At 64.3% G+C, this 25,730-nt stretch overlaps 1 protein-coding gene across 1 annotated transcript in view; it reads left to right on the forward strand.

The window, feature by feature from the left end:
- Window positions 1-221: 221 nt before the first annotated feature.
- The window catches only part of Rxra (retinoid X receptor alpha), a 93,281-nt gene continuing 67,772 nt past the window's right edge, over window positions 222-25,730 (forward strand). Inside the window, exon 1 of the mRNA XM_071601134.1 lies at window positions 222-333. Coding sequence (XP_071457235.1) covers window positions 306-333 — 28 coding nt within the window. The 5' untranslated portion in view covers window positions 222-305. The remainder of the gene's footprint in view (window positions 334-25,730) is intronic.

The raw sequence follows: 25,730 nt of genomic DNA on the forward strand, positions 1-25,730 counted from the left end.
CGGGTCCGCGCCCGTCGCGGGCCCCCCGCCGCCCCCCCGCTGCAGGCCGGGCCGGAGCGGGGCGCGGGCGCGCGGCGGCGGGGGCGCGGGCGGGCGGGCGCGCGCTCGGCGGCGCGCAGGCACAAGTAGTTTACATTGTTGGGCGACTTTTGCAACAACTCGCCGCGCCGCGGCCTCCGCGCGCCGCCGCCGCCGCCGCCGCCGCCGCCGGCTCCCCGCCGCCCGGGCCCGGGCCGGCCGCGCCGGGGGCCGCCGCGCTGCCTCCCGCAGCTCCGCGCCGGCAGGGCATGAGTTAGTCGGCAGACATGGACACCAAACATTTCCTGCCGCTCGGTGAGTGCTGGCCGCCGCGGGGCCGGGCGGGGGCCGGGGCCGGGGCCCGGGCGGCCGGCGGGCGGGGGCGCGTGCGCGGTGCGGCGGGGGCGTCCGGCTCGGCCCTGCGCCCCCGGCCTTCCCGCGAGTTCGGGCGCCGGGCCCGGAGGGGTGGGCGCAGGGCAACTTTTCCCGGGCCCGGGCGGGCGGGTTGGGAGGGGGCGAGGGTGCCGGGCCCCACTTGCCCGGAGCGGGAGTGGGCAGAGGGCTCGCGGGGCGGCAGGTTCGCTCGGGACGAGGGGGGACCCCCCAGAACCGGCGCGGGCTCTGCGCCCCACGCGCCCCGGTCCCCGCGTCCCTCGGCGCCCAGCGCCCAGCACCAACCGGGCCGCGCAAGAACCGGGCCTCAGCCGGAGGACCAACTTCTGAGCTCGCTCGAGGGCTCTCGGCCTCCTTGGCACCCAGACGGGGTGGCGCGCTGGGCCCGGAGTGGCCTCTGCGCTGCTTGCCCCGTGGGACAGCCGCCCGTTCCAGCAGGCCGCTGGCCCCTGGGTGTGTGTCCGTTGGAAAGCTAGCTGACACCCCTTTCTCCCCCATAGTTGCCCAGGCCGGTGGGTACGGTCACCCAGGATCCAGGATCACAGGGACTTCAAATTCAGAACTGGGGCCCCTCACTCTGGCACCCCCAGCTGTTCTCCAGTACTGGCTAGCCCCACATCAGGGAGGACAGCCCAGAGGCAGGAGGGTCAGCTTTCCTGTCCTCTTGCTGCCATCCTGCCCAGCAGTTTCCAGCCCCAGGCTGCCTGCCTACTCCAGGCCCTGGTCCTAGCTCCGAGGAGTGGGCATAGTCAGAGGCCCCCACTCATTGCTTTCCCTAGGGTTTGGGAGCCAGTGAGAAGCAGGGGGCTTTATAAATGATCTCTGGGAAGGACATTAATTTGGTGTGGGGACGGCAGCCAGGCTGTCAGGCTGGTGAAGGATTTGTGCCGAATGGAAATTAAGACAACTGATTATGAACCAAACCCCATGACCGTTGCCCCTTCTGCCTGCCCACCCCCTACAGCGAGGGTGTGGGGGTGGGGTGCAGTTTGGCCACCCTGGGAGTTGCTTAGCACCCAGCATGGCTGCAGGGACATTTGGTGCTATTGAGAGGTCAGCCCCCTAGGGTTTTGAGGGAGCTGGTCTGAGCACCTGGCCTGTGGTTCAGGACAGGCCTGCTACAGGGTGACTGGGGCGGGAGGTTCCAAGTGTGTCAGATCTGAGAAGACTTACTTCCCAACAGAAGTAGAATAGAGTGGGTGAGTGAGCACGAGGTCCAGCCTGAGGGGCTAGGCATTCATGCCCATTTTGCAGATGAGAAAACTGGTTGGGAGAAGTCCAGCTAAGGTGCTGAGTGGTGGGTTTGTATTGGAGTCCCCAGCTGGGGATGTCTGTGCATGGTGCTGAGGGACAGCCACTGCAGGGCCCATGGGAACCGGTCTGGGGACATCTCCTTTTACTCCACGAAAGCTCTTGTACACACATGTGCTCATAGAACTGGGCTTGCCAGAGGACCCTTCCAGAGCAGGAATGTGTGCTCAGCTCAGCTTCTGGCCCCTGGACATGGCCAGGGCCTGGCTGCACTTTGGCTAATTCTTGGGAAGAGAACAAGTCCTTCTCCCTAATGCCCCAGAAGGGCCACAGCTAGTCCTATTAGTTGGCACGTGTGGGCCTGGCGCTGAGGGTGCCCAGGCTCTAGGGTGGCTGTGTTGGAGTCTCTATGAAGAGCAGAGGGTGTACCTCCAAGGTTCCCCATGGGCTTCGGTGAACTGTTCTATCCACGAGGTGCCTGGGAGTCTTGTGTTCGTGAAGTGGCAGCTCTGTGGGCCCAGCTGGTCACCTCCCAGGCAGCCCATACCCCCAGGCTGAGTGGAGAGTCCTGGGCTCTGATTACATTTTATTTTTTCCTAAGCTTGTGACCGGCTCTGAAGTCCAATGCAGTTGAAGGTCCATTTAAGCGGCTACTTGCCTAAGCCCTTTTGTCAACACAGCCTAATCCCTCATGGGGGGTGAGTGTCAGAGGGCCTGGCTTGTCCAGGACCCACTGGCTGCCCCATCAGACCTGGAGCTGCTGGAAAGTCTCCACTGTCCCGTTCAGCTGCCTGACCACTTTGGGGGTCTGGGGCCAAGAGGGCTTCTTCTCAGAATCACCAAGGGGCTTGGTGGGCCAGGGAGTATCCCAGCTGCTGCCACTGAGCCCATCAGTGTGGGATGAATCTGGAAGGAAAGTGAGGCTGGGGAATTTGCCTGAGGCAGCCCTTGCTTCCTGGCCCTGCTGCCCAGGGCCGGCCTTGCTTCATGCCCATTGGGGAGATGGCCCAGGCTGGCCTCAGCTTGGATGGTGGGACTTGAAGGCTGAGCTTGCAAAGTTTAGAGGGGTCAGCCCACACCAGGCCCTCAGCTGCTAGTGGTGCATTTGCTTGTGGGGGCACCAGGTGGCCAGAAGCAGAAGCAAAGCTACAGGCCTTCTCCAGGGGGACACTCAGGGACCTGGCTGGGTAAGGGGCTTCTGGTAACATCAGAGCCCTTGGGACCCAAAATAGAGCACATTCCGGGGCCTCCCGAAATAACAGGGTCACGTGACTCTCTGAAGGCTGGGCTTGGCGTCCAGCTCGGGCCTGACGAGGCAGTTCGTGGCTGGGCCCTGGGCATGCCGATTGGGTGTTTGTTTTGGTGAACTTTGGAGGGGGCTCTGTTTGTTGACTTCGGAAGTGTTAGGGCGAGAAAAATGGCCCTCATATGCTGGCCTGATGGGAGCCATGGCCTTGCCAGCCTGGGGCTGACCACTGTGCCGGGGTCTGAGTATGTGGTCCAAATGTGGGCCAGGCAAGCTGGGCCCACAGGGAGGGCTGGGGAGGGAGGGGAGCCCTGCACACAGCCTAGGGTGCATGTGGCTCCCGAGTCCTAGGGTGTGTGGGGTTCAGAGCTGGGCCGACAGCCTGATCACATGGGAGGCTGCAGTGGGCCGGCTCCCAGCTCCCAGCTCCACCAGTGCCCAGACAGCTCTTTCAGCTGTGCCTGTCCTTCAGGGCCTGTGGCAAGGCCTGCTTCCTCCGGGAGGCCCCACGGACTGCCTGTGAGGGGCCCTGTCCCAGCCCCTCTGTGGCTGTGGGGTGGTTATAGTTGGTGATCTTTGTTTTCTTTTTTGGAAAAGGATGCCCAGAGGGTTTGTGGAATTTGTGTGGGTGCAGGGTGGGTGTTGCAGCCTGTGCACCCCCATTCTGAGAGCTGGCTGTGCATGCCCTGGGGCTCTGTGTCTGGAGGGATGGGACAGAACTCACCTGTCCGGGGGATGCTGCTGGGGGTGGGGTGGAAGCCTAGCAGGTCCACCAGAGCCAGGGGGCTGCTGGGCACTACCTTCTTAGGTAGTGTGTGGTCTTACCATGGTTGGAGTATTTCAGGGATGGGGTCTTGAGGGCAAGCATGGCCTGGTTGAGAAGAGGGCTTCTGGGCCTGGCCTGGCCCAGCTGTCTCGGCAGATGCAGGGCAGGGGCTCCCAACTGGCTCGGGGCCAGGACAAGTCAAGACCTGCCCTCCTCTTCTCTGCTAGGCTTGAAATTTGTGAGCCAGGGCCCTGAGGTGTCCCATTGGCTGGCTAATTTCCGTGGGAACTGGCCATTGGCCAGATCCAGGATAGGCAGGGGGGTCAGCTCTCGAGTCTGAGTATCTGGTCTATGGCCGGTGGGAGCCAATGTCCACTGGGACTCACCTTCCAGGCCTTTGTCCCCACGTGCAGTAGGCAGGTCAGTTTCATGGATGGCCTGCTGGGTGGGGAAGGGGCCAGTCCCTCTCTCCCCCCTGCCTGCCTGCCCCAGCATGGCCGTCCTGTAGGGTGCAGTCCTGGCATCCTTCTCCCTCCTCCTTTCTCATACGCTCCTCAGCTCTGGAGTGAGTGACCACAACGTCCCCCACATCCCTGAGGGACAGGCAGCTCTGACAACGACCCTGGCTATCTGCATTTGTAAAATGGAGCACTCCTTGCTCCTGTGGGGTGCTGAGCAGGCTGGCTGGGAGTTCAGGGAGCTCTGTGCATGGGGTGTCTCTCCCCCTTTCTGAAGGCAAGGCCTGCAGCTAGGTTCTCCCTGGGCCACAGGCTTGGGTCGGTATGGGGCCAGTCTGCAGTGTTGAACCAAAACTGACCTGAGGCCCTCTGGTGCCATCCAGGATGGGAACAGATGGGAGAAGGAGAGGGTGTCTGCAAATAGCAGCCCCTTGGTGGGGGCCGTCAACCTGCCACAGAAGCTCTGGTCCCTGCCAGGCTCCTGGGACCAGCCCCACCCCACTGCAGGGACTGTCCCTGGGGTCGAGGAGTTGGGGGGCGAGGGCTGGGCGCCTGCACACCCACCCGCGTCTGGTGCGAGATGTTCTGAGCAGTTGTGCCCCAGCGCCTCACAGACAGGGAAATTGCACCCTAGAGTTACAAAGCAATCGTCTAGCTCAGCAGCTGAACGAGCGTGAAACGGAGCGGAAAGCAGCTAGATAAAATTGGCCCAGGCCGCGTGGGGGAGCGAGGGGACACGCACACGCACGCAGGCCCAGCGTGCACAGGCGTGGATGCGTGCACACGCACGCGCCCTTGCTGAGTTCGAATCCTGCTTGTGGCCTGGCCAGGAGCTGGGCTGTGCCCCATTCCCCTGCAGGGGGGCAGCGGGGCGGGGGGAGGCCCTCTCACTCCTTCTGGACCTGGGGGCTCCTGCCAGTTCTGTCAGCCCCGTCCTCCTGCGTTTCTAGCAACTTGCCCAGGACCTGCCTGCCCCCATGAGGATCCCAGTGGCCCGTGGGCAGTGGGCACCTGCTGTGTCCTGGGGACTTAGCTTTCAGGACGCCCCAGGAGCTTCACAGAGGCAGGCCACCTGGCGGAGGGAGACAGCCCTAGGTGGGTTGTGTCGGTCCTCGTGCCCTGGTGTCCTGCCTCTGCGCGGTTCTGCTTTTGCTCAGTAAGTTGCTGTCACAGGCCTGGGCCCAGCGCTGTGCTCGGCCAGACCTGGCTGGGGTGGGGTCTGTTCCCCAGCTCCTCCCGCCTCTGGGGCATCCTCAGAAGCTGCCCACCTGCCGGTGGGGCTGCGCCTGCCAGGTTCCCCGGGAACCCCCATGAACTCCACCTGGTGTGTTGTGTCAAGAGTGGGGACACCTATGAAGGCTGACTCCTGGCCCTAGGAGTCTTGTCCCCTTCTCCCCCCCCCCCCCCCCCCCCGCCCAGGCCCTCCAGGGAGTGGAGACCCCGATCTCACTCCAGGGTCATCCTGCACTGTGGGGGCAGGTGGGCTAGAAGACCCCCGTCCCCTGCATAGCTGCAGGTGGATGAGCAGCAGGGGCTGGGGCAGCTCATGCCACCAAGGCCAGGTGTCTGGCAGCAGGCTCCAGAGGGACCTGGGGGAGGAGCAGGTGGGGCTGGCCACACCGGGTCCTCAGGACAGGGCAGGGACTCGGTCATCACTGTGGTCCCCGCCCCAGCACACGTGCACACATGTATGCACACACGTGCCCTGTGGGGCTGGGGGCAGGCGCAGTGGCCAGGAGCCCTTCCAGAGGCGGACCAGGCCTGCCTGCAGCTGTGTCCACTGTGGGTTGTGGGTTGAGAGCACCCATCAGGCACTGGCCTGTCTCGCCTCCCACAGGAGAGGGGCAGCACAGGAAGAGGCCCCTGTCAGCCTTCCAGTGTGGGCCTTGCCACAAGAGCGGGGTTGCAGCAGGTGGGGGCAGGACACCCTGTGGCAGGTACAGCCAGACCACGGCCCAGAGGCCAGCCTGGAGGTTGAGGTGGGGGGGCGGGGGTGGGCAGAGCCAGCAGCATTGTTGGGGTGGGAGGGAGGCTGGGCGGGCTGGGTACCGAGGCCCTGTGTGGTGACACTCCAGATGGAGGTAGATTGGAGGCAGGGGGCTTGAGGAGGTGGTCCTCATTGCCTCTCTGGCAGCTCACTGGTCAGCGAGGGTGGGGTGGGAGCTCCCAGTGGCCTCTTGGAGGCTTAGGAATGTCCTGGGCCAGCCTGGGGGTCTTCACCCTTCCTGACCAGAGACTCCCTGCACATGGGAGGGAGAGGACTCTTTTTCAGCCCACTCCCCATGCCCGGGTTGGCTCAGTCTCCCCAACCACTGCCCTGCCCTGCACCTCAGCCCACCCTGGCCCTCAGAACCTTGGCCTGATCCCGGGTAGATTCCTTCCACCAGTTCCCCCCACCCATCTCAAGGCCTGGGGGCCCATGGCATCAGGGAAGGGTCCTGGGGTCTGTGGGGCAGGGGGCAAACAGAGCAGTGGTTAAGAGAGTCGAAGCCCAGGCTGGGAAGGATGTCCAGGGCTGAGCATGGGATGACGTGGGAGCGGCTGTCCCCAGGGGCCCCAAGGACCATGGTGGAGACCAGGCTTCAGGGCTGGGGAATGGGACCCTGAGGTGCTTGGGTCAATCCCTAGGGTCTGGGTGTGAGGTGTGAGGGCTGCCTGTGTGGAGTGCTCCCTGCCCAAGCCCAAGTCCACCCTTCGTGACAACCTTGGCCCTGACTTCTTCTGAGACAGGCTCCATTAACTGGGGATGAAGGGGAGCCCTCAGCCTGAGCCCCGCTTCTGGGAGTGCCCAGAGCCTGCCCCAGCTGCCCTGCACCAACGATCATCTGTCTGTCTGGGCCTCCGTTTCCCTGACTGCCCTAGGGCACGGGGCTGGTGCTGACCATGTCAGTCGAGGCCGTGGCCATCCCAAGTATGGCCCTCCAGCACCGAGGGGAGGGAGAGTGAGTTGGGCCAGGGCCAGGCCGTGTGTAAATCCTGCAGCTACCGCGGATAAACCCCGTGGAGTTCAAAGCCGGGGGTTTGGCGTGGGGCGGTATCGAGGTTACTGATCCAGCAGGCTCCAGGATGCGGGGGCGGGAGCAGGGCTCTGAGTAGCCCATGACTGACCGTGTAGCCCAAGTGTCTGTGCTGGCCCTGCAGAGGTCAGGTGGTGACAGCCCTAGGGGCTAGAGTCACTGCAGTCAGAGGAACTCGCTGCTAGCCCTGGGTCCCCTCCCTTCCCTGATGCCCGTGGATGCTCCCTTCCCTTCCAGGACTCTCGGTGTCCTCGGCATCCCCGTCCCTGTGCACAGTGGACAGCACCGGTGGTGGCCACGGCTTGAGACTGGCCCCAGGGTCTGAGTCCTGCCGTCTACCTTGCTGCCACCCAGGTCCCTCCTGGTACCGTGGTGACCACACCTGTGCTCGGCTTTGAGGCCCGGCTGGTAGGGCAGGGCTTGGCAGGAGTGGGCTGCAGTGTGTGGCCACCGTTCCGAGGCTTCCTGAGGGCAGGGCCTGGCTGAGGTGGCCCCTGCACTCGCAGCACAGGCGTCCGAGAGCTCGTTCTACTTCCGGAGTGACCAGAAAGACCCAATGCCTGACCCCAGTGGCACTGCACCGTGAGGGCTGTGTCCTGGCGCGGGCTGGACCCACCCGGCCTTGCCAGCCACATGCTCCCTGATAGGGCCAGGCATCGGGCAGCGTGTCACTGGCTGTGGTGGCCACGTGTGCCAGCTGTCCCTTGAGCTCCACTCTCTATGGGGAGGGCCCCTGTGTGGGGCCAGTGCGTCCGCACCAGAGGTGAGCGCTAGACTGGGCGAAGGCAAGCTCTGGGGCCGAGCCCACCGTCCCCACCTGGTCTCTGGGGCCGAGCCCACCGTCCCCACCTGGTCTCTGGGGGCTGAGCCCACCGTCCCCACCTGGTCTCTGTCCTCCGGTTGGCCTCCTTCACATGCCTCTGGCCACCCAACTTTACGGTGGCTCTGAGTGCACTTGACATGGGTGCCACAGCTTCCTCAGCCCCCTGGCCCTGCCCTGCTCAGGATAGGGTGCAGCCTGGGGTGGGGTGGGGCCAGTTCTGGGCTGTGTGGCGGGGGCAGGTCCCTGCTCCTCTCTGGGCCTGCCTGCGCCCACTGGTAGTGGAGGCCCCTGTGTCTACCTCCTTGGCTCTGTTCTGATGGGCTGGTGGCCCAGCTGGGGACCAGCTCCTCAGGAAATGGCTCTACCCCTCCTTGGTTGAGTGGGACGGGAACTAGGTGAGGGGCCAGAGTCCCGGGTCCAGAAGACACGACCTCTGAGCCTGCCAGGAGCAGGGTCGCCCCAGCGGGAGTGTTATGTGAAAGCACTCTGGGTGAGGACATGGTGGTCCCTAAGAGTGGGGGTGACAGGACAGGGGGTGCACAGATGAGTGGGTCACCTCATGCTGGACACCATCCACGGCCAGGTCAGCTCCTTCTGTCCCTGAGCTCTGTCCTCCCCTGCCTGGAACCTTCCATGGCTCCCCGCTGCTCCGGTGGAGGCCAGGCCTGCATCAGTGTGGGGCCCGCAGCCTTGTTTCTTCAAGCTCCTCTCAAGGCCCCCCTCGCTTCCCCGCGTCTGGCGCTTACAGGGCACACAGCCTGTTCCCCAGGGCGAGTGCAGGCCCCCCAGAGTTGGGCTGTGTGGACCCCGTCTTGCACGCTCCCATTGCTTCACTGAAAGTTGCTGGGGAAGGCAGTCGGGGAAGCCCCACAGGTGATGCCGCAGTTGGGCTTTGAAGGATGAATAGGAGTTTGCTGGGTGGACTGTGGAGTTATGGTGGAGAGAATGGGTGGACCCTCTCCAGGAGGTTATGGCCCCTGCCAGGGGTCCCGGGAGGTGATGCCCATGTGGGCGTGAGCAGGGGTCTTCCTAGAGGGGTTCAGGAGATCTGTCAGCTGGCTGGGCTCCTCCGGCCTGCCCCCGCCAGGCAGCTGGGTTCCAGGTCTGCTGGTGGGGAGCCGCGTGAGCCGGGGGTGTGGTTGGCAGTCTGGGAATGATGAACCCCGCCGGGAGCGCAGGGCAGCCTGGGCCTGGCTGCCCCCAGCCTGCTGCAGGTAGCCCCTCCGCGTCGTCCCCTGATGGCCTCTGTCCCCTCCTTCCTGGGTGCTGGACTGCTTCCTGGATATGAGCGTGACCCTCTCTGGCCCACCACATGTTGCTGCCCAGTGCAGGGCACTGGCCCTCGTTGGGGCCTGTGCTGTATGGAACAGCTGGGGTCCCTTCCCTGCCTGCCAGTCTGCCCTGTGCCCCTCAGTCCCTCCCTGCCTGTCCATGACAGCTCTGGCATTGCCTGCCCGGGAGTCCCCCATGTGCCAGGCTGTCTGTCGGTCCCTTTCCCTCTACTTGCTGGATGGAGAACAGCTCCTTTGGGACCAGAGTCCAGGGGAGGTGCTGGGGCCTCCACCCCATCCCTGCTGTGGACTTTCTGCCCAGGATCAAGGTCCAGGAGGAGGGCGGGAGGCGGGGCCTTCGTCACTGGGTGCCAGGCCTCCTGGGCCCTGTGGTGGTGGGCGGGCCCAGAGTGGGTAGCCAAGGCGGGGGGCAAGCCTCCCTGGCACAGGTGGGCACCAGCCCTGCTGTCCCGCGGGGCCCACCCTGCTTCTAGGCTGGGACAAGGACCTCACCCTGAGAGGAAGAGTGGCAGTGGTCTCGGGGGCTGCCCGTGACCGCACCGTGCAAGGACGTCAGGCCCGTCCCTCCCTCTGCCACGTGGACTTTGTAACCAAGCCTGCTGGCCCCTCCTTTTTATCTCGGTTTCCTCCTGGGCAGAGTGGAAGGAAGGAGGTGGGACAGGAGGTGAGGTGGGGAGCGCTGGGCTGGGGACCCTGGGCAGACATTGCTGATCAGCACACATCTTCCCTGCCAGGCCCTGGGACCTCGGAGGCTGGCCCACCTCTCGTCACGGATGGGAGTTGGCGCTCAGGTTGTGTTTGCTGCCGAGTCTGCAGCGCCGGGTGCAGCCGGGCCTCGTGATGTTTGTTGAATGAGTTGGTGCTCCCTGCGGCCTCCCTGCGGCCTCCCTGCCCTGCCGGCCTCCCCAGGTCAGCAATGTCCAGGGGTGCACCATCCCTTGCAGAGGAGACTTTAAAATGACGGTGGTCACTTGAATCATTCTAGGGCTCCGTCCCACTTGCCAGGGAGGGGAAGTCCTGCTGTGTGTCCAACCTGGTGCTCACCCAGGAGGGGCCGGTGCCCTGCACCCGAGGACTCTTGGCTCCGTGCTGGAGTTGGGCCCTGTGGCTGTGGGGCCTGCCTCCACCAAGAGTGGCCCCCACCCTTGCTTGGTGCACCTGCTGCGGCTGAATCTCGGGTCTCCCTCTGACGCAGGCTCCAGAGAGCTGCAGAGTTGCAGCCCACGTGCCTGCTGTGTGGGGGCCGGCTCCTGCCTTGGCGGAGTGGTCTGCTGAAACTTGTTGGCCTTGGGGGTCACGACCAGGTGAGAAGGTCAGGACGAACCTTCCACCTGCCCGCTGCCTGTCCACCCAGCACCCATCGGCAGACAGCTGAACAGGCCCAGCCCTGGAAGGGCACCACGGCACCTGGGGGGCCAGTGGCTGGCAGGTCCCGTGCTGCCCTTCGACAGTGAATGACCTTGGGCCAGACTTCTTTAACCTCTGCCTCAGTGTTCTTGTCTGCAGTGGTGGGTGGTGAAGTGGGTGAGTTTAGCACTCAGTGGCTGTCTGCGAACGTGGCCCAGCGAGTGCGGGTCGTGGCTGATGGATTCCTGTCTCCGTCTGGGGTGGGGCTGGTGTCATTGGGGGGTGTGAGAAGTGTGGGGTGGGTTAGGCTTTCAGAGTTGGGGCACGAGGAACGTGTAGGAGTGCGCCAGCAAGGGGGCGGGTTTGCGCGTCTTACCTGAGTCTCAGCTCTGTGTTGGCAGAGGCTTTGGACAGAGCTCGTTGGCACTGCGGTCTGTGTCTCACACAGCAGTGCCCCTTCCCACACAGGGACCAGCTCCGGGACCCCTGGGGTCCTGGGGCTCTGTGGGTGTAGAGCAATTTCAGTGGATGTAGAGCTCAGAATTTGACCCCCAAAGAGAAATGAGACGGGCAGGTGTCACTTAGCTTGGCCACTGCCCACCAGCCCTGTGGAGCCAGGGAGGCAAGGTCACTGACTGCTAGTGCTCCCAGAGGGCCCCTCTGTCTGTGTGGCCAGCGGGTGCCACTGGCAGGGCCCCTTCCTCCTGGGCTGCCAGGCTGGTGGGGAGCTGAGGGTCAGCAGGCAGCAGATGAAGGTCTGGGACTCACTAAAGGTGGGGAGGGAAGGAAGCCAGGTGGGGGACAGAGAGGGACTTTGGGACTGAGAGGTGACTAGAGGTGACGTGGAACACAGGGTGCAGAGCTGTCTGCACATGCTCAGGTGCACAACAGGGGCTCTAGAGAGGGGTTGCCGTGACATCGGTCACATAACTGGGGTGTGGGGAAGAGTGGGATAGCTGGTGTGGCCAGGCCAGGCCCAGGTGGACAGAGGCAGGGATGGCCCCAGGGTGCACAGGTCAGAAGGCTCTGGTCTGCTAGGAGAGGGGGATGGAGCCAGTGCCCCTGGAGGGTCCCACGCCACTCGGGATGTGGCGTCGGGCCTGCGTTTGTGGAAGCAGTGGCTGCCGGGGCAGTTGGGTGCTGACCAGGCAGAGCAGTCGGGAGTCTTCACCAGGAGGCAGGTGTGGGCGACCGGGGTGGTCTCTCCTGGGAGGAGGCATGGTGGGGACCCCATGAAGGGTGCCCTTTGGGTTCTTTATGGGCTGTGCCAGGACTCCATGGCTCTGGGTGCCCGTCCTGCACAGGGCTGTGTTCTTGGTGGGCCTCCGGAAGAAATGCCCTGGCAGCCGCCAGGAGGGCACAGCTGAGCGGGGCCTGGTGTGTCCGAGACTGCTGGCTGGCAGCAGATCTGATGGGGAGAGGGGACCCGTGATCCAGATGTCCCTCCCCGTAGCATGCTCCTCTTCCTTCCCTGGCACTAGGAGGGCCAGCCTGGGCACTTGGGAGGTGACCCTGATCCTGGGTTCTCATCTGGCTGAGTGAGACACACATGGGACGAGACTCCCTGGCCCTGGAAGCCTCAGGTGGGCACCTGGCTTCCAGGTGATGTGGTGGCTCCTAACAGTGGCTCTGCAGCTCCCTGCAGCTCTGCTCCCTGGCCAGCCTGGTCAGTGTGGTCCGTGGTCCTCTCTCAGTGGGGAGGTGGGCAGGTACATGTGGAGTGGCCCTGCTAGGCATGCTGTCCCTCGGCTTATTCCTGGCTCCTGTGACTGTCGAGCTGTGTGGTTTATAAAGAGAAGCCTCCGGGGAGTCAGAGGCCTCCTGTGTCAGGCTGTGTCCAGCCCTCCTGCTGCAGAGCTTGCAGGGTCCAGATGCACCAGGCTCCGGCTCAGGTGGCACCCTGGCCCCTCCAGCCTAGGCCCACGTCCCCTGGATCATGGGGCCATCCCTGGGTGAAGTGTTGGGGAGAGGCCTGCGCTGTGGCCAGTGGACTGGTGGCCTCCCTACCAGGCTTATCTGCTGGTGGTCAATTATTGTGTCTCCCTGTTGGGCAGTGGGGACATGCTGATGGTCGGGGAGGGGACAGTTGCCCATGCTCATGTGGCCCTGGATGTGGCTGATAAACTGTGAAGCTCATTATCGGAGGGCAGCCCGTGCCCCCACCCCTGCCCGCAGGGTGGCCATGTGCTGCCCTCTGCCTGGCCTTGTGGGGGCAGGTGGGGGAATGTGTGGGCTCCTTGGGGACTCAGGGTCCCCAGAGGTCCCCAGACCTCTGCCAGGGCTCTGGGCCTCCCTTCCCACCCTCTGCCGTCTTGGCCTGTGGCCTGCTTGCCAGCCCTCCTACCTGCTGGCTGGCTTCCTGGGAGCCATGCTGCCGCCTCACCACGGCTCTCCGCCTCCCACGGTGGCCGCCTCATCAGTAGCCCTTGCCTGAAGGGACCAGGGACTTTGAGGGACCTGGGTTGCTGGCTGGTGAGCCTGGCATCTGGGTGGTGCTGGCAGTTACTGAGACCTGGGGCCCGTGGAGTCCCGTGGCCCTGCTCCTTCCGTCCTCCGCCTCCACCTGTGAGGGCCTTGTCGGTGGGACCAGCCTGGTGCTCTCTGGCCAGCTTAGGGGTGCAAGCCTGGAGCCCACTTAGCAGAAAGGCCAGAACTACGGTGGCAGCATATGGCCCTGCCTCTTCCCTCCTGCTAGCCCTTGGCCACACTGGCCTTCCCAGCTCTTCTTGGCTCCCAGGGCCTGGACCCTGGGAGTACAGGTCAGTGGGCTCGTGCAGGTGGCCAGGGTCCAGGCAGAGCATGTGTGTGGGGGTATCTGGGCGTGTGTCCTGGGGAGCCTGTTGGGGTGGGCGCATGCCCGTGGGGTGTGGGTGTGTGCACCTGTGTCCGGGAGCCTGTGTGGGCACCCATGCCCAGGTATGGGTGTGTGTGTGTGTGAGTGCAGGGGGGTTGGGGCAGGTGGTGTCAGGGGAAGAAGCAGAGGGGGCAGTGCCACCAGATGGTGTGAGCACAGGAGTGTGGGCAGCACAGGGCTGTAGAGGGCCCACAGCAGATGTACGTCCTTGAAAGACCCCGGCTGTGGTAGGGAGGGTCAATGGTGATGTTGCCCTTTGACTTCCCTGTCCAGTTCTGAGGAAGTGGCTGGAGGTGGTGGTTCAGATCAAGGGGTGGGGGCCAAGGGGCTCCTGGTTTGAGGGACACTGCAGTAGTGCCTCCTGGGCCAGCAGTCCCTGCGTGGCCCACCCCACTGCCCAGTTAGTTATCCACAGTGCTCTCGCCGCCTCCAGTGCTAGGCAGACCCACAGTGTGCCGTCGATCGTGTGGTGCCTTGCCGGGCTTACAGCAGTGGAGACCTCTGTGGTCAGGGGGAGAGGGTCGTGGCTGCACCATCTGTGGCCTGGACCACCTGCCCTGCCCTCCATTCCGGGCAGAGGCCTGTCTCCCGCGAGGTCTGTGTTGGGAGGACGGGCCTTGCTCTCCTGGGCCGGGCCGTCACCCTGCTTGGGTGTGAATGGGTCTGGTGTGAACCCTGGCGAGGCCCGACAGGAGGGACAGGACGAGGCTTCCTCTAATTGTGTGGAGAGGAAACGGGCTGAGCGGCGTGGCGGGCCAGCCGAGAGCCCAGCCATCCTGGACTCTAGCCTTGTGCTCCTGTCTCCCGGCTGCCCGCCTTGGGTAGGGGGTGTGTGCCAATGAGGACCACCCTGGTGGGGAGCACAGGGGACCACAGTCCCTGCTGCGGAGGGGCTGTTGCAGGGTGCTGCATATCTTTCCTGTCCCCCCGGAGGTCAGCCCTGTCCACAGGAGGCTGAGGCTCCCGTCAGGGCTGGCCCCTGCCAAGGTCACATACTGGTCAGTGGTAGAGTCAAGATTCGAACCCTGGTCCTCTGACTCCTCCTTGGGACGCTTCCTGCCTGGGTCCCAGGTGCCTGGTTGGCGTCTGGGGTGGGCGTGTGGCTGGCTGCAGGCGGGGCCAGAGCTGTGCCGGCCCTCCCAGGCGGGGATGCCCTGTTTCCTACACAAACAGCCTGGCTGGCAGGGCAATTTTATTTTTATTTCCTATTTTTACTTCCCCTGTTGACTCTTTTTAGCAACTCTGGGTCAGATAGGCCCCACCCTCCAGTCTCCACCCGGCTTCCTGGCCCTGGCCTGGGACCGCAGGGCAGGGAGCGTGTGTGCACGTGTGTGTGTGTGTGTGTGTGTGTGTGTGTGTGTGAGAGAGAGAGAGACAGAGAGAGAGAGAGAGAGAGACACCTTGGGGTGGGGTTGGCGGGTACACCCCTCGGGCCAGGGAACTCCTTTGGTCCCCAGAAGTTCTGCCAGAAGGTCCCTTCCCACCCTCTGGACCGGCGATGGCAGCTGGTGGTGGCGGGGCATGCCTTGGATAGTGACTCAGTTTCCCACGTGCCTCTCCTGGCTCTCCCTGGAGGTGTGCACGCTGGGTGGGTGGGACCTGGCCTTGGGGTAAGCAATGCCCAGTATTCCTGGCTTGGGCCTGGCTGGGCAGGGCGCAGTGAGGGCAGGCAAGCTCAGATGTGCTCTGGCTGTCCCCCCGCAGCTCCGGCCCCACCTGTTGAGGGATCCGCTGTGCTGTGAGCTCTGCAGAGTGAAGCCCACCTCTGGGGTCTGAGCTTCTGGTCAACTGGGGCCTGCCTGGGGGCTGCTGCTGGCTATGGAATGAGGAGACCCCTGATCCGGAGGCATCTCCCTGAGGGCCCTGCTGGGGGCCCTCACCGGCCTGCCGCAGCTCAGGCAGGCCTTGTGTGGGGTTGTGGGTCCTGAATGACAGGAGCAGCCTGGAGAAGCCCAGGCCACTGTGGCTCCCAGGTCCGAGCAGGCCGGTGTTCCAGTGGAGAAGGACTGGCTAGCTGGGGTCAGTGCCTGGGAGAGGGGCGCCAAGCCTGTTGCACTCTGGGAACCCTGGGAGGGAGTTGCTCCCGTTCACAGGGGAGGACCAGGCTCAGAGAGGCCAAGTAGGCGCGGGGACCACCAGAGTGCAGCGTGGAGGGGGGAGGGGGTCCTGTGGGCACGCTGAATTGTGCAGCCCAGGACACTGAGGCAGGAGGCAGGCCACAGAGCCCAGTTTTCCTCCTGGCCTCCTGCCCTGGCTGGCTCAGCCCCAGGCAGCTGGTGGCTGTCATCCTGTGGCTGTGGTGACGGCCGCATCCTCAGCCCAGGTGGTGTGGAGGTGTGGCTGTGGAGATGCATGTGTGGGTGCCCAGATCATCCCTCTGATTAGAGGCCAGGAAACAGTCCTGTGGCTGACCCCACTGGGGAGGGGGCTCCGGGTCCAGATCCCCCTCAGTGCTCCCCAGCTACGAACCCTGGGCAGGAGCTCTCCTCTGAGCCTCGACTTCTGCTCTGTGAGGTGGGTCCAGAGAGGTCATGAGGGCCACCTGGAGTAGGGCTTGTCCCTTGGTTCCTGCACCGGATCAGGGAGCAGAAGGCCCCTCTGGAGGGGTCCTTGTCTGAGGGGAGGGAGAGCAGTTGCTTGCTCCAGGTTCTGTGGCCTGTGGAGGGTCGCCGTCAGTGTCCGGCCTGCAGAGCCTGGCGTCCCTGGGACCTGCCGTTTACCTTCCCTCTGAGTGGCCCCTGCCTCCTCCCTGGGGAGTGGCCCCAGGCCTGAGCCCGGCCTCTGCTGTCCTCCAGAGGACCTCTCGGCAGGTCCATGAATGCGCAAGGCCACTCCCAGCCGCCGAGGGCCTCAGTTTCCCAGCCCGAGCAGCACTGGTGCAAGGGTGTTCTGGATGGGGGGGGGCGCGACTCCTGGCCCTGGGGTGCTTGCTCGGCTGGCTCTGGGGCTTGGCTTCCTGCCCTCCCTGCCGCTGCCGGAAGGGGCTGTGATTGGGGTCCGCCCGTGGGCCTGACTCAGCAGCCGCAGGGTGGGGGAAACGAGGTTTCTCCACAAAACCCCAGGCCCGGCACCCGCCCAAGGCCAGATTCCTCCTGTGACAGTGTGTGTGACGGTGTGTGGCGGTGTGTGTGTGGTGGTGTGTGCGGTGTGCGTGGTGTATGCAGAGTGCTTGAATTTTGTCTCTGGGGCGGGGGCCAGCAGGTGGGTGGAGGAGATTCTGGGCCCGAGACTTTGGGCTCCTGCTGCAGACCCTGGGGTGCTCCCCGGGTACCAACCAGCTCCCCACTCCAACAGGTATCCACCTGTGCGCGGCCTCCTCCAGGAAGCTGCGCTGTTTGGTCCCTTCCACCCTCCACAGGTGCTGTCTTCCCGAGGGCCTCAGTGCTGGGCTGTGCCTGCTGTGGACTTGTGGCCCTGGGCCGTGGGCATGCAGTAGGGATTGGGGGCTCTACCTACCAGGACATTGGGCTGCGTGGCCAAGCCTTGGCTGGGCGGAGGTACCTGGGAGAGAGTTGGGGTCAGAATCTAGAGCCTGGCCTGAGCTACTGGGCACAGAGTGGATCCTCTCCTCCCCTCAGGGTCCAGCGGGTCTGGCCGCTCCTGCTCTGCCTGGACCACTGGTGGACCACTGGGAAGCATTTGTGTCCCAGAGGACATTATCAAACCCATGGCTGTGCTGGGGCCTCAGTGTCCCACCTGGCAAGTGAGTGATGTTGCCCGGGGGCGTGGGAGCTGATGTTGGCAGCCTGAGGTCGCTGGGCTCCCAGGGCCAGGTGCCGAGTGCTTCTCAGGAGCAGCAGTCAGGAAGGCGCTGCAGGTTTGGGCCACAGCCGTGACGTGGTTCTCGTGTTCCCCCGCTGGCCAGCAGTGGGGGAATCGGCTCTCCCCTGGCTCCTTAGGCCCTGCTCTTGGCCTGCGTAAAGCAGGGACGAGGCTGGGTTGGGACAGGGAGTCTGCTCTGGGCGTGTCTGCCTCCTGGCTGCTGCTGGGCCTCCCGAGTGCCTCCTGTCTTCTCCCCGCAGCCGGGTGGGCAAGACGGGAGAGTCGCTGGGGTGGTGTAGGTGGTGCCCGGGCCTGTCCTCTGGCCCCCTCTTCTGTGCATGATGAGTGACGAGAAGTGGAGACCCCTTGAAGTCTCTGGCCTGGTCACTCCTGGCCAGAGAAACATGGGTGCAGGGGCAGTGGCAGATCTTGTGTCCAGACGGTCCTCTTGCAGGACAGCCTCCTGGACGTCCCCGGCTGGGAGGGTCTCCCCAGGCCCACGTCCCTGGAACCTGTGCCTCCGTTGTTCTTGTAGGGACAGTATGGTGGTGGGAGCAGCAGTACTGGGGCGTCTGGGTGGGGTGTGGCAGGGACCCGTGGCAGTCCTGAGTGATGGGGTTGTGGGGATCCTCAGGGCCTCTGGTCCCAGAGCGTGCATGTGTCCTGAACTGCTGACCTTGACCATGCCTTCCTCCTCAGAGCCCCCTGCTGCCCGCCCTGCCTGCCCGCCCTGCCCCACCTCTGCCCGCCCAGGCACTGTGCGGAGGGGTGCTCTGGTGGCAGGTGTGTCCCTGGTCCTTGCCGCCGAGTGCTCCTGATGCCCTTCTGTGAATCCTCCCACGGCTGCCACCCCAAGGCCCTCTCTTGGGTGGTGCCAGCACCAGGAACTCCCCGGCCCCCGGCTGAGGTGGTCTTGCCCCTCTGGCCATGGTTGCCCCCCCAGGCTTGCTGTCCCTCAGAGGACTTGGTGCTTCCCGGGACACTTGAGCGCTGGTCTGTCTCCCTGGAGGGCTCCGGGCTCTGGGGCCTGTGGGTGTCCAGGGGCCAGGCCCGTCTGGGCTCCACTGCTCCCTCCCTGCTGCCTTCTTCCATCTGCACCCTGTGGAGCCTGTGAGGACGGCCTTCTCAGGAGGCCTCCGGATAGCCAGGGGAGGCTGGCCTTTGCCACTCAGTGGAGGGGAGACGCCGTGCCTGACGTGGCCCTCGGGGGGTGTGGGGTGTGGGTGTGGGCTGCGGGCCCCAGGAGCAGGAGCTGTTTTCTGGCTGCACACAGCAGGACGGCCCTCCCTGGGTGGTGGCCCTGCAGGTGAGAAGCAGCTGGCTGGGCTGGGAGCCTTGGCCCTGGCCCTGGGGGCAGTGATGTGGAGAGCCAGCAGGAAAAGGGTTAAAGCACCCAGGGAAGTAATAATGTTTCTAATTTTCCTGTGTGATTTAATAAAAATGTAAATCACGGGCGGAGGACCGGGCCATGGTGTCGGCTGAGATTAATTGCGGCGCTTGGTGGTCAGCCTGCCTTTGTCTTAGAGCCCCGAGCAGGGCCATCCCTCTGCCTGCCCAGGAGGCCTGAGACTGAGGGACGCACACTTTGCCCTCCTCCTAGATGGGCAGTTGGAGCATCCGGGCGTCTTCGGAGCAGGAGGAGGGCTGCAGAGGTGCCTTGGGTGGCCTGGTGGGTCAGAGCCAGCGCCTTCTCTGACCAGGAGCATGGGCAGGGAAGAGGACAGCCTGGGCCCTGCATTGACAATGACCCAGTCCTGGGTATGTGGAGGGGTCTCTGGCCACAGTGGTCAGGGGAGACTTTCCTTGGGGTGATTTTTGAGCCAAATTATGGGGTGATGGCTCAGCAAGAAGCACGTGCAAAGGCCCTGAATGGGAGGGGGTGTCAGTGCAGAGCTGGGCAATGAGGTGGGGGCAGGAGTGGGGCTGGCAGAGGGCAGAGCCAGCAGGGGGTTGCGGGCAGCACTGGGTCCCTGTAGTCATGATCAGCCTTAGAGGGAGGGCAGCAGAGGTCCTGACTCTGGAAGCTGGCAGATTCTCGTTGCTGGTGGGAAAGGACCCCGGGGGCAGGAGTGAATGTGGAGGCCTGTGGGGACAGTGGCCACGGGGAGGCAGGAGCTGGTGGATCTGGGCTGATATGAAGGATCCAGGTCTGGGGTGTGGGCTCCGAGTGGCTGCAGAGTGGGGGTCAGTGTGGTAGTGTGCCGCGGGGCACAGCTGGAGGGAGTTGGGTGCTGGACTGGGTGGAGAGGGTGGGGGGGAGGGCGGTGGATGCTGACACCCGGGACTGGGGAGACCTGGCAGTCTCCCAGGCAGTGAGCTCCAGGTGGGGCTCAGAGCTGGAGAGTGAAGGTGGTGTGTGCAGCCACATCCTGCTCAGGGTAGTGACCAGGAAGGTGCCTGGCCCGTCCCCAGCCCCAGCACCTCAGGTCAGCCTCTCGTCTCCTGCCATGGACTCAGGGCCATTGTGCAGAAGGTTCTCATCTCAGGATGCAGGCGGCTGATGGGCAGATAGAGTCAGACAAGTTCCTCCAGACCCAGGCAGGCTCGTCACTTTCAGAGAGAGACAGAGCGTGGGCTCCTGCCTGTCTCAGGCCCTGCGGCACCTGTCTGTTCGTCTGCTGTCACGGGCATCAGATGCCCACTGGCTGGCCCCGTGTCGGGTGCAGGAAGGTCCACGTGCCTCTTAGGTGATGGATGCTGAGGCTCGGGGAGCTGGGCCTGGGTCAAGTCCCCAGAGGAGAGCTGACTTCCTGTTATGGCTCTGAAGCACCTGGCCTCCCAGGCTAGGGAGCCCCTGCCCAGCGCACTGCCTTTCAGGCCTTGGCAGAGCCTGTGCCTGGACACCAGCTCTGCACCTGGAGTGGACACTGTACGGTCGCATGAGGCTCTGGGGTAGTACAAGGTGTCTCAGGCCCACTTTTGTTCCTAGCAGTGAAGGGGGAGGAGGCTGGAACACAGGGCATGAATTGCTCTGCCAAGAGGGGACCCGTGGAGCTCGGCCTCACGTGGGGCCACTTGGAAGCCCTCCCAGGTGAGGGTCTGGCTAGCCCTGGAGACCCCAACTCCCTGGCTAAGCTGGGCTGAAAGTCACCACGTCTCTGTGCTGGTCCTATGGGGGGGTCTTTCTGTCCCAGATGGCCCCTTGCTTCGGGTCTGGACACTGCATTGTCCACTGTCCTGCTTTGGGCAGATCCAGGCAGGTGTGCCTATGCCTGGGCAGACGCTGGCCTGATTTGGAGGGAAAGGGTGGTGATATCTGCAAAGGGAGCAGGGGGAGCAGGGGGAGGAGGAGGAGCAGGGGGAGCAGGAGGAGCAGGAGGAGGAGCAGGAGGAGGAGGAGGAGGAGAGGAGGAGTAGGAGGAGCAGGGGGAGGAGGAGGGAGCAGGAGGGAGCAGAGGAATAGGGGGAGCAGGGGGAGGAGGAGGAGAGGGGGAGCAGGGGGAGGAGGAGGAGCAGGAGGGAGCAGGGGGAGCAGGAGGGAGCAGGGGGAGTAGGAGGAGCAGGGGGAGCAGGGGGAGGAGGAGGAGCAGGGGGAGGAGGAGGAGCAGGAGGGAGCAGGGGGAGCAGGAGGGAGCAGGGGGAGGAGGGGGAGGAGGAGGAGCAGGAGGGAGCAGGGGGAGGAGGAGGAGGAGCAGGGGGAGCAGGGGGAGGAGGAGGAGCAGGGGGAGGAGGAGGAGCAGGGGGAGGAGGAGGGAGCAGGGGGAGCAGGGGGAGGAGGAGGAGCAGGGGGAGGAGGAGGAGCAGGAGGGAGCAGGAGGAGTAGGGGGAGCAGGGGGAGGAGGGGGAGCAGGGGGAGGAGGGGGATTATGGGGCGCAGGGGGAGCAGGAGGGGCAGGAGGGAGCAGGAGGGGGCAGGAGGGAGCAGGAGGGGGCAGGAGGGGCAGGAGGAGCAGGAGGGGCAGGAGGGTCGGGGGCATCCGGATGTCGAGAAGCCTGGCTGGGCAGTGGTGGTGGGGAGGGACTGGCTCCTGGGCCTGCTGGCTGCGTTGGGCAGGGCCCCCTCCCTCTCTCAGGCCGAGTGGGCTTGCTGCTTGTGTGAGGCCTCAGCAGCTGGTGGTGAGAGAGAAGGGTCACTGTCTAGAAGGTCATCATGTGCAGGGTGGTTTGTGGACGCAGGCCCAGCATCCTGGGGCCGGGCTGGGCAGAGGCAGCTTCCCTTAGGCAGCTTCCTGTGCAGATGACACTGAGAGACCCCACTTGGGGCTCAGTCACCAGCAGGCCCCAGTCTGTCCCATGAGATTTGGGGCCTTCAGTCCTACCTTGCTGCTTGTGCCTTGGAAGTGCAGCTCCCACCGTGGTGTCCTGAGCTGGGCTGCGGGGGAGCTTCCATCTGGGGGGCTGTGCGGGAGGGGCGGAGGCAGGCTGGCTTAGGGGAGTGGGCAGAGCCGTGTGGCTGCTCCATGGCGGGAGAGGCATGCGGAGCCAGCGCCCCTCACGATGCCCTCGGCATGCTCCTCCCGGCTGGTTTGGGCTGCTCCTGGCCACAGCCGAGGCCTGGAGGTGCCCAGGCACTGTTCAGCTCCCTGCCCATTCCCTGAACCCCTGACTTCCAATTCTGTCCAGAGTGTGATCAGATCCAGGGTCAGGAAGGTCAGGCCCACCAGATGGTCAGGCAGGACATCTGCCCAGGGTATCAGGAGGTGCTGTCCAATCATGCCCTGTGATTAAACGGCCTGTCCAGGGCCCGCTGGGCAGCTGGTCAGTGTCAGCCACCCCTCACCCTGCACTGATTGAGCAGCCACCAGGGTAGGATGTGGGCCTCAGGGGGTCCTTGGCTGGGCTGTGAAGTGGCCCCCAGGATAGCAGGAACCGGTCCATGCCAGCAGCCCATTAGGACCCTTTACCCCCCGAGCTGCAGTCTCATCTGTGGAGGGAAGGTGTTGTCCTCTCTGCGTAGTGGCCCAGAGCCCCAGGTGTGGGGCCCAGGCTGTGTTGACAGCCTGTTGCTGGTTGGGTTTTCTTGGGCTGCCCCCACTCCTGCTCTGGATCTGTGCCGCCGGGTCCTCCCCCTGGGTGGGCCTAGCAGATGCCCCAGGGAGGGCTGAGCAGAGGCCTTGCTGAGCTCCTCCTGCTGCCCCAGGATTCCCCAGGAGGAGCCAGGGTGCCCTTTCCCCTGGGAGGCCCTTTGTTCCCAGGCAGAGATGGGGGGCCGCTCTCCTCCCTGCCCCTCCCCTGCTCATGGGGGCAGTCTGGCTGGGGTGCTAGCCTGGTCCCGGCCCTGCCAGGTGTGCGCCTCCCTTGAGGGTGGGCAGAGCTTCCCCACTGCCTGGTGCCCGTTCCTGTAAAGAGGGCCGCTCACCCTGAGTCCACACGAAGTACTCGCAGCCCTTGAGGCATGAATCAGGTGGTGGGGAGATGCTGGCCCTGGGGGTCAGGCCCTCTGAGCACTTTGGGAAATTGCCATGTCCGGAGCCTGATTCTTCTGTGTGGTTGAATTTGGTGTGGGCAGCCCAGACTGGGGCCAGGAGGCCTCCTGGGAAGGCACTGGGGCCTTGGCAGGGGCCTCCCTGCCTCGGGCTGCAGTGCCCTGCTCTGGGGCACTGTGCCAGCTGTGGGATGGGTTCAGGTGGGTGGAGGAGGGCTAACCAGGCCGAGTGCGCTGACTGGGACAGGCCGGTCTCCAGCCTCTGCCCGTTTAGGTCCGTTTGGACAGTGCTGACACCATCACCCCAAACTCCGTCTGTCCCAGACCCAGGGAGCCCCTGAAGAGGACAGCCACCCTGCACCTGGGGAAACGTAATCCCTTGCCTGGCCCGTGAATCTTTCATCAGCAGATTAAAAATTGAAGCTGTGCTGTCCCCTGTCCCCTGGGAGGACGGAGGAGGGGAGCAGCTCTGTTTCAGGCTGGTTTGTGAATTTTTCTGGATAATGGATTCGTGTCAATTAGAAAGTGACATTGCTGTTTAAAATGTCATTCTGTGGCCCTCTTTAATTAAGACTGAGATGTGATAACCAATCTGGTGCTGAGATGAATCTTTGACCATCCGAATGAGAGGTGAATGATGGGGATGACTCCGTCCCGTGGGTGTGTGGGACCTGGAGCTGCTGGGGGCCGGGCCGGGCTGAGAGAACCGGTGGGTGGAAGTGTGCTGGACGGCAGGGCTGGACGGCTCCCGGAGGGTCAGGGGCTGTTGGTGTGCCTGGCTCTGGTGCCACGGCGTTGGAGCTTACCCAGGCAGCTGCAGGCAGAGGGTCCTGGAGCAGAGGCAGGGCTGGCGCTGCAAGGGCAAGGTGTGCTAGGCTTGGGGTGGGCACAGGGTGGTGCGCCTTGGGGACACTCCTGCTGGTGAGGTGAGAGGAGGCGGTTGAGCTCCCTCTGGCCTTCTGGGTAGCCTGGACTGAGATGGTGCGTGGAACACCTGGGCAGGGTGTGCTGGGTGGAGGAGAGGGGTGGGGGCATCTGGCTAGTCCTGGGGGTCTGACAGGTGAGGATGGGCAAGGGCTGCATCCAGCCTGGGCGTGTGGTGTTGGGTGAACGAGTGGCCCTGTTCCAGGCCCCAGCTGGCTGGCACAAGGCCTGACAGGGATGTCCCTGCCCAGCAGTGTGCAGTGGCCGCTGGCCAAGGTACAGCCCGTGAGGCTAAGTGTCTGGACCACCCGCCTCCAGCGCTGGGCCGACGGCTCGTGTTTCCCTTTGGTGGGGCCCAAGGCCAGCCCTGCTCTGTCCTCCCAGGGTCTGCTTAACTCGGGGTGTTAGCTTCCCCCAGGAAACAAAGGGTGTGTGTGTTACCCAGGACCGACTGATGAGGTGTGCAGGCCTAGGGCTGTGGCGTTGAGGGGCTGGGGATGTGGCGGCCCTCGGCATGGGGCCTTGGCTCCGTGGCCTCTTCCCATGGCCCTGTGGGGTATTGGGCAAGCGCAAGGTCTAGCAGTCAGCTGGCAGCCAGAGGTACCTAGCTCCTGTGGGGACACCACGGACTCGCTGGCCTTTCTTTGGGACGGAGGTGGGGACAGAGTCAGCTGGAAGTACTTTGGGGACATTAGCTCTTCTCCCCTCTTTCCTGGCATGAGGAAGCCAGTCTTCAATCCTGTTTTCTCTTGGGGATGCTCAGCACTCCTGGTGTCTGCTCCGAGGGGCAGGCAGTGTGGAGGCCTGTGTGGGTGCTCATCTGGGGTGCAGGCTGGGGCATGGGCTTCTTGGTGCCTGGAGAGTAGGGGTGCAGGGTCCCTATCTGGATCCAGGACGATGGTGTCAGCATGGCTGGGAGGAGCAGGCCACATTTGGGGGTTCTGGGACTCAAAGGCAAAAACCAGATTTAACTTTCAAAGTGGAGCCAGCTCAGCTCGGGAGGAGGCGTGTTTATTTTCCTTAGTGGACTTGGAGGCTGCTGGAGTCCTGCTCCCCAGTCTCCTGGAGGTGGAATTTCTGAGGCCCCTGGTTATGGGAGGCCTCTGGCCAGCGCGGTGTGGAGAAGGGCTCTGGGTGTCCTGGGCTGTGCGTGCTTCTGCGCACACGTCTGCACAGCCGTGCTCATGTGTCGTACTCCTGTGCACGTGAGAATGCTCGGCTGGCGCCCTCACTGCTTTCCTGAGTGTCACCTCTAGAGCTGTTTGATGCCTGTGTATCCCATGTACCCAGCTGGGCCCCTGGGGCCACCTGCGTGGGGTGGTCTGTGCAGCCTCTCCTTCCACAGGACAGGAAGGCTGGGGAGCTGCAGGGCCAGGTCCCTGGAGGCAGGAGGGGGACACCCTCAGTGCCTCTGGGCTGAGGCTCTTCCTAAGCTCTGGCGCTGTACCCATCTGCGGGCCACACCGTCTTTTTGGAGCCTGCCCTCTCCTTAGTGGCATCCGCAGGACTCGGACAGCTCCAGGCTCACCTGCAGGCCCTGCTGAGGATCAGCGGGAAGCCTCTGGTGGCTGGGGAAGTGCCCCGTGGTGCCCAGGGTGACTGAGGCCTGTTTGCTGGGGGGATGGGGACCACAGGTCCCTGGGGAAAGTGGGTGGCGACAAGGACTCAGTCCACCACCTCCTAAGGAGGCTGCACCTGGGAAAGTGGAGCGGCTTCCCTCCTGCACACCTGTTGTGACTGTGGCTTGAGGTCTGAGCGGCCGTGCATCCTGGGTGTTGCCATGGGTTGGTGATGGCTGCTGGGAAGGGCCAGCTGTCTGCCTGTGCTGCTGTGGCCATCCTGGTTGCTCTTGGTGGTGGCTGATCGCCTGTGGCTCTTGTGCCTAGAGCTGAGTTGGCCGTCCATTCTCCCCACAACACCTGTGCACCTTCTGGATGGCGCTGCTGCTGACCCCTCTCTCCTCAAATGGCCTTGGTGTGAGACCTGTGTACCTGTCCAGTGGGTTGAGTGGATGCACCCTGGGGTCCACTGTGTGGTCTGGCTCAGGGGTTCTCCCCTATGCCCATCAGGGTCATCTGAGGGGCTTTTCCACCCCTGGTACCCAGGCTCCAGCCCAGCCTGGCAGGCAGGTCAGCAGCCCTCTGGGGGGGCCCGGGCACTGGAGTTGTGGTGGCTCCTGGGGTCCCGCCATGCCCTTTCTCCCCATCTGCAGGT

The sequence above is a fragment of the Marmota flaviventris genome, chromosome 13 (genome assembly GCF_047511675.1).
Source record: "Marmota flaviventris isolate mMarFla1 chromosome 13, mMarFla1.hap1, whole genome shotgun sequence".
Taxonomy (NCBI): Eukaryota; Metazoa; Chordata; class Mammalia; order Rodentia; family Sciuridae; genus Marmota; species Marmota flaviventris.